We start from the raw sequence: 8172 nt of genomic DNA on the forward strand, positions 1-8172 counted from the left end.
GGGGCAACCAAGGGATAAATTATAGATATATGTAGTTTGTTGTCAAGTGAAATATATATTTAAAGAAATAAAGATTTAAATGAAAGCTTTGTATATGAAATATAAATGATGCAGATTCTCATTTAAGTAAGTCGATGACTGTTCTCCAATTTCCAAAGATTTTTTTTTATCAAAGTATCCTTTATAGCACCTCCGATGACGATGACTAGCCATAAATCCCAAAATTGAATCTACAAGATTTTATATATTAAGATAAAATAACAACACATTATCAAAGAATAACATGACCGTGAATGTTTATATTGTCAATCAAAAAGAATTTTTTATATGATGTAACTTATATTAAAATTTATAGATGTAAGCTAATTCATGTTTGAAATCCATTCTTGTGAATATGAAGGGACTGCATACACTGTTGGTGGTAAGACAAGCTTGATATTAACACAATCTAGAAAATTATCACATATTCACTGATTGTACTTTTATAAAATACTTATCTACTTTTGTTTCATTTGATGATTTACTTGTGAGCAATATTATTTTTTTTACAATCCTTATCATTATCTATACTGTATATATTTTGTATATATTTCAGGGATTTATTTTTTAAACACATAACTTTAAAACATTCAAATGTAGTTAAGAATTCTAACATAATGATATTTGCTTTACTGTCATAATATTTAAAACAAATTAAGTATACATAATATATATTTTGTCATACTGTTAGAAAAAAAGACACATGCAGGCCATATGTAATTAAAAAAAATTGCTAATATCACTATTCAGTAATAAAACGGATTACATATGACAACCTTGACGAGTTTCTCAATATTTTTTAGTAAATGATATTAACTTCTTGTTTATATCAAAGTTGGAAAAATGGACGAAAAATTAAAAAAAAATAGCATTTATTATTCAGAACATTACTCTAAGCTCTAGCGGTATGAGACCACCACTCCATTTTCTTTTGTCCTTGGTATTTATTTATTATTTGATTTTTAGATTTTAACGTCACTTTCACTAAGCCATATTGGCTATCATATATATCGTGGCAGTCAGTTCTTAATGGCTGGAAAAACAGATAAATCCTTGATATTTATTCTATGGAAATTTATCCTTTTCCGAACTGATTGTATAAAAAAAATTAATCAACGTGTGGTTGCCGGTAATCTCAAAAGATCATTGGATGATTTTAAGGGTCATAACCTTTTTAGCTAACTGAATGAAAAAAACATATGTTATAACAGGTGTTAATGAAATTGACAACTTCGTGCAATTTGAAAGGCACTCTAAGGGGATTTTCGGTAAACAAAAAAAAGAAAATGTATTTTCTAATCAAAAGAGAAACAGATTCTTACATAGTTACTCGTGGATTATCGGATTTATCCAATCTCGATAGTTAAATTAAAAATTCAAAAGTCCTCGACAAGGCTCGGACTTGAAAATTGATCATTTAACTATCTCGATTGGATAAATCCGATAATCCCCTCGTATCAATGGAAGAATCTATATGTATATCTAAAAATATATCTCTGTCACTACATCCACTCAACCTTTAATTGCCAACGTATCTGAGTTTTGATTTAAGAACACACATCACTACGTAACTAGTTAAGATTAGCGTCGGTGAATATTTAGTTAAATGAACAGTTTTAGTTGGTATTATGAGATTGTCACCTTATGCTTTATATAACTTGACATTTTTAATCAACTTGTTTTAAACATTTTCTATCTCTTTATTTAAAAAAAAATAAAAAATTATAACTGTCACCAAAAACAACACAACCAGAAGACGAACATATTTAACGATTCTGTCTGAAGTAAATATCAGAATATCTATACATGTAAAGTATGATTATGGAGGAAAGCGAGATCGACACACAAGGCATAAACTTGGAATAGACATACAAAGCGATATCATTGTATAAAATGCAGAAGAGGAAGTGACATGAAATGCTTAGCAAAAGAAGGAATATCCGTATACGTACTTCGATAAAGATCGAACATAGTCACATTTGAAATACAGGCAGTACAATATAACAACAAACAATAAGTATTATGAAATAACAACAATATAGAGCCATTGGTTTATATTTTATTACCATATGCTTGTTTTGAAAATTTGTTTTACTCGTCAGTTGTGCTCGAAACAATAGTTGAACATTTTGTAATTAAAAAGGAAAGATCAAAAAGCTTAAAGAAACACATAAAAAGAAATATTAAGAAAAAGATTGTGGGATAATACAACGTCTGTTCGTCTCAAGGGATAAGTTCAAAATTTGGATGTGTTTGATTTCTAAAAATAGTATAATCATACATAACCTGTCATAAACACACCTTGTTTAATTTTCAGCTTCTGTCTGTCTGGAAATCTACCTTCTCACAACAAACGACAAGGTACAGAAATCCATGGGTAGAACTGGTGCGACAGATTGCATGCAGGGTAACTATTATTAATTATTGACATTTTTGCAAAATAGAAACAAATCTATTTTTATTTTAATCGTGTTCTTGATTGATTGATTTTTGTACTTAACATCACGGTCAGCACTTTTGTCTCCATCTGGTGGTCAGTATTATTTGTGGATGAAGTCATAATGCCATAGGCAAACCTTGATATATTATAAAATATTTCTGCCACTGTATTCTTCCCAAACTGTTGATTGCTAATACATCAGATAATTATAATACTAGAACACTTATTATTCTTCATTAATGTTAAGATCTGTTTTGATAAACGTTAATGTTGTTAATGAAGTGAGTGCAATATTCAAACAAAACATTACCGGAAAGGAATTGTTATAAGACAGAACTCATGTTGATGAGAAAACGTATTTCATGGTCAGGAGTTCAAATTATAAACAAATTTATTCATCTCGTGTATTCTGTTTCAGAGTGTCACCTGTAACTTTGAGGAGACATGTGATTTACAAGTAGTCTGTACACCTTTTGGAGACTGCGGACAGAGGGCCACGTGTTTACAAATCCCCTTTCCAAGGAACAGAGTGTGCCCCGACCCATTTACAAATGCAGGCCCTCCATATACTGTAGAATGTTTTGACGATGGAGGCTGTCGAGAACCTATGGTATGCTGTCATAGTTATGCAAAAAGTTACTGCCATATGCCGCCGTTCTCAGGTGCAGGTGGAAATGTCAACCCACCAGTAACTCCAGTTGTTGTCCAACCAGTTACAGAATCAGCTCTTATGAATAATGGCGCCAGTAGAGCTTCTGGTAACACAAACAACGCTGCAGGGGTTGATGGAAACACAAATGGAAATCCTGTTGGAAACAATGGTGATGTCGATACTAGGACCGCAAATAGAGGGGGCAGAAGTGTTGTCGTAGCCAGATCCGACTTTTTTGATCCACAGGGTTTCCGACGACAACAGAGAGTCAGTTGGAGAGATTCCTTAGAACGCCGTCGAAGACAACAGTTGAACAGTCTCAGTGCATCAATTAGACTGAATGGTGACAGACGATCTGATAATGAAGTTGTAAGGCTTCCTGTCGAATCAGAGGACCGATCAAGATTGCCAATTAGAAGAGCTGGAGAACCAGAAGACCGATCAATAACCAGCATCAGACGCAATCTGAACGGAGGCAGACTTACTGTTGAAATATCTGGTCAACCTGGAAGTAGAGCACCGGTGGTAGATTTAAACGGTGTCAGAATAGCAGGAAATAACGGTAGACCTATTCAGGATGGTGCAAATGGAAACGACGTGAGAATGGATGAAAATGGTGGTGGGCGAAGAAATGGTCCTATGTCAGATGAGCCTCGACAGGATATTCTTAGAAATGATGGAAGACCTGGTGCTCCAGCTAATGGACCAGGCGCACCTGGAGGTTCCGGAAATGGCAATCCTAGTGTCGCACCAGATACAACTGGTAATGATGGTCGTCGAAATCAAGGCGCACAAAGCAGTCAATCCTCAAGAGGACAAAACGACAGAGACCGACCCAGATCACTTATTGGTACAGATGATTCTTTTGTTAGAGTCAATTTGCATGGTGGGCCGACTGAAGCAAGACCTTTCATTAGGAAAGTTGACCTTTTTAATGGTCATGGTTTTTATGGTGCCAGGAGGCGAATTCTTGGCGATATCCAACTTGATGGTCTACCCGGTCTTCCTGGGCTTCCAAACCGATTTCCATAAAGGGATTCTCTTGTTTATCGTTTATATGTATTCCATATCTGGTTTAGGTTACTTTAATTGTTCTACATGAAAAAAAAACATTAAGGATAAGTCGTATGTGTCTTGAATTAATCAATTTTGAATACTTAAGCATATGCGACCTAATTGTGATATTGATACAATAATTTTGAAGTGAAAAATTCTAAATTTATTATACTAAAATTATTGTGCAATTATTGAATGTTCTATCTTAATAGAACAACAAATTGAAAGAATTGTGAAAATAAATGATTTTTATTGATAAAAACATATGTTGAAGATTTATATTTTCAAAATAACTATAATACAGATGTCTGGAAGATCGAAATCTTATCTTAACAATTCTCTAAATTCAACTAAGTGCTTAACAATGCATCTGATAACATACTGTTTGCGTGTATTACAATCACGATTTGAATGACCATTGTTTAATATATAGCTCCGATGTGTTTTGAAAATAATTACAGTGACTTGCTAACTGTATAATCTATTTATCAACAATTAAAAGGTTTACTAAATATTTATAAGGTAAACGTTTTAGTAGTTTGGATAAATGGGGCAAAAGATACCAATTGGAGAATCATCATTCATAATTCGTAAAGAGACCAACAAAGTCATGGCGAACACACTTAAAACGACGAAGAGTCATACAAAAGTTTACAAATCAATACATAAACACCACGTAACATATCGATAATCAGAAATAATTACAGGAATGGCTCGCAAATCCTGCTTAACATATAACACTCTTTTCAAACCTTTATTCATCATGAACCATCAATCACTGGAAACAGTAGTTCTCATCCTATTCTTGTAAAAATCTGTCGCCGAAGACATTAACAGTAATCTTTATTTGTAGTTTTTATTGCAATTATCAAAACTACCGTTAAAATGACAACACTACTTGACGGGGGGGGGGGGGGGGGGGGGGAAATGTAAAAAACAAAAAGAACGAACGGCAAGGGAAATTTTAATCGAAAAGTCCTTTCTAAAATGGCAAAATTAAAAGCTCTAAAAAATCTAACGAATGGCAAAAAACTATCATACTCCTGATTTGGTATAGACATTAACTCTTGTAGAAATGGGGGATATAAAATGAATATTTTTTCATGGCTAGTCAAACCTCCCGCTTAGATTGCAATATTAGCAATATCGTTAAAACGACAACATAACGGGACAGAAATGCAGTACAAATAAATGCACGGACACGAACACTCAAAGAAATGCATAAATGATAATATAACAGTACATTATTACATATAAGCCATAGAATAGCAACGCACACCACCCATGAATTTACGACAGTACACGATGACGCCACTTTAGAATTTTAACTATGCGACACACAAATGTATCAAAGCCACAAAAAGTGACGAAGTTTTGTGATGTTTATTTTATCACAGGTAAGTTTCTAAAATTGGAATATAAATTTTGGATTGAGTTTTGAATGTAGTAGTTTTATCTATTGTATAACCATGAAAAGAATATCAAAATGAATGGTGTCTGTAAAGGGGTAGTTTTGTGTTCTAACTATTTTGGTTTTTCTTCAAAATCAAAACTGCGTATAAGTAAAACAAATAGTGTGCATATGTTTGATGATTGATTACCTTAACTTTAACATATCTATAGAAAATAAAAAAAAAGATAGAATTAAATCCACAAACGATAAGACATAACATAATAACACAAAATCCAATCTGACAAAAGAAATGTCATATCAAAACATGAGTGTTGGATATAAAATACAGAAACACGTTGTATAACAATGTGAATTAACACTCGGCAAACAGTCGTATTCGAAAATTATATGATAAACCACAATTTATAACACTACATCTATCTTCGAAGGTCTAAATTTTGTAAAGCACCTGTTCTACGTCCATGTCATATATGATATAACCCGTATACAAAGCTTTGTTATGCTCTTTTTTGGTTTTCATTGAATGGGAAAAACTATACATTTGCATTTAATGTACGCGTACTCGAATTATCAAATGTTCTCAAAAATAAGAATGCTCCATGAGACATACCCAATTCTAAACATCCTTTGCTAGTAATCAAACCCCTGTTTCAGCGTCGCTTTGAAATTCCCTACTCAAGAGGTGGTGTGGATCATATAGATACCAAATAATTCGGCCAAAAAAGATATATCAGCTATTTACACCACTGGGTCAATGTAACTGCTGGTGGACATTTCGTCCCCGAGGGTATCACTAGCCCAGTAGTCAACTTTCGGCGTTGACAGGAATATCAATAATGTGGTCATTTTTATAAGTTTCATGTATACAAAACCTTGAAATTTTCGAAAACTTAGGATTTTCTTATCCCAGGCATAGCTAGATTACCTTAGCCGTATTTGGCACAACATTTTGAAATTTTGAATTCTCAATGCTCTCCAACTTTGTACTTGTTTAGCAATATAAATATTTTGATATGATCGTCACTGATGAGTCTAATGTAGACGAAACGCGCGTCTGGCGTACTAAATTATAATCCTGGTACCTTTGATAACTATATATGTCATTGCATGCATCTTCTTCGTTCAGATATTTAATACTTTTATGGTAATACTCTATACAAACCAAAAAATATTGTCTTTCACCCTAAGAGCTAAACAAACTTTTCATCGGGCGCAATCCTATGGATTATATTAACGATACTGGTGTTAGGTCATCTAAATGGCATTATTAAAAAAATGATATATTTTATTTATAAGGTCTTTGCATCGGAAATAAACACATCTATTCTAAAACCAGTTGTTTGTATTATACGGGTAAAGTATTTCACGTATAATTTATGAGGGCTTGATACAAAACATATTTGAACCCTTAACATGTTTACACTTGTTCCAAAGCAGGAACATCTATCCTTTGTTAGTCCTGTGCCAAATTTTGGTTAATTTGTATGTTGCGGAGTGAGGCTACATTAATATTATATTGAGGCACAGCTGAAGCTCGCCTATGTGTGTGGGATTTTCAGGATGCGTTGAATACCCATTTGTGATATTGAGCTGTTATGCTCTTTGATCGGCTTGTTGTCTCTTTGCCTTGCTTATTTTTTAGTTTGCTATGTTGTGTTATGTGTTCTATTGTTTGTCTTTCATTTTCAGCCAGGAATTGTCAGTTTATTATCGATTTATGAGTTTGGCTGTCCCTCTGGTATCGTTCGTCCCTCTCTTTTGACTCATTACCCATTTTCATTTTCTAATATAAAGAGAAAAAATGTTCAGCAAGACACGAACTACAAATATATCAACATGCCTGAAATCGTAAGATGAAACCTTCAATAAATTATTGCTGAATGACGATTTTTTTATTATTATTTTTTTATTTTTTGGCCTATTATCTCTAAATCTGTAACAGATAGCAACATCTTGTAGAAAAAATGAACGACATGACATGATCAACAAATAAATCAACAATGGCAAAAAGTACACTCCTTATTGTAGTTTTTCCATATAACAACTTTTTCCAATTCTTTTTAGCGTATTTGCTTATCATCTTTAAAAACAAGAGGCTCTCAAGAGCCTGAATCACTCACCCTAATTTTCGCATTTATCTTTCGTTTAAGAGTTTAAGTGTCCAATTTCATTGTAGTTTTTTTTATGGGGGGGGGGGGGGGGGGATTGTTTATTAATATGTGTTTTAAAATGCAGTTTTTGAAATTGGTTCAATAGTTTTAGAGGAAAAGATTTTTTAAAGTTAAAATAAATGAATAAACAAATTGTGTAAAATTGTCCTTAAAGGGCAATAACTCTTTAAGGAGTCAATTGACAATGTTGGTCATATAAAAACTTATTTGTAGTTCTTACTTTGCTGAACATGTTTTCTGTTTACAGTTTATCTTTATCATTAATACTATTCAAGATAAACCAAAAACTGCAAAGTTTCCTTAATATTACCAATTTAGTGGCAGCAACCCAACAATGGGTTATTAATTCATCTGAAAATTCCAGGGCTGATAGAACATTACTTTATGAAGACTTAAAGAC

General features: G+C 33.0%; 1 protein-coding gene across 1 annotated transcript; it reads left to right on the forward strand.

Moving 5' to 3' along the window:
• The first annotated feature begins 303 nt into the window (after positions 1–303).
• On the forward strand, positions 304–4408 carry LOC134705384 (uncharacterized). The gene is made up of 3 exons (XM_063564125.1): positions 304–421; positions 2357–2446; positions 2898–4408. The coding sequence occupies exons 1-3, from the start codon at positions 395–397 to the stop codon at positions 4161–4163; spliced, it is 1383 nt and encodes a 460-aa protein (XP_063420195.1). The 5' UTR covers positions 304–394; the 3' UTR covers positions 4164–4408.
• Positions 4409–8172: the final 3764 nt, after the last annotated feature.

Source organism: Mytilus trossulus, chromosome 2 (genome assembly GCF_036588685.1).
Source record: "Mytilus trossulus isolate FHL-02 chromosome 2, PNRI_Mtr1.1.1.hap1, whole genome shotgun sequence".
Classification (NCBI taxonomy): Eukaryota; Metazoa; Mollusca; class Bivalvia; order Mytilida; family Mytilidae; genus Mytilus; species Mytilus trossulus.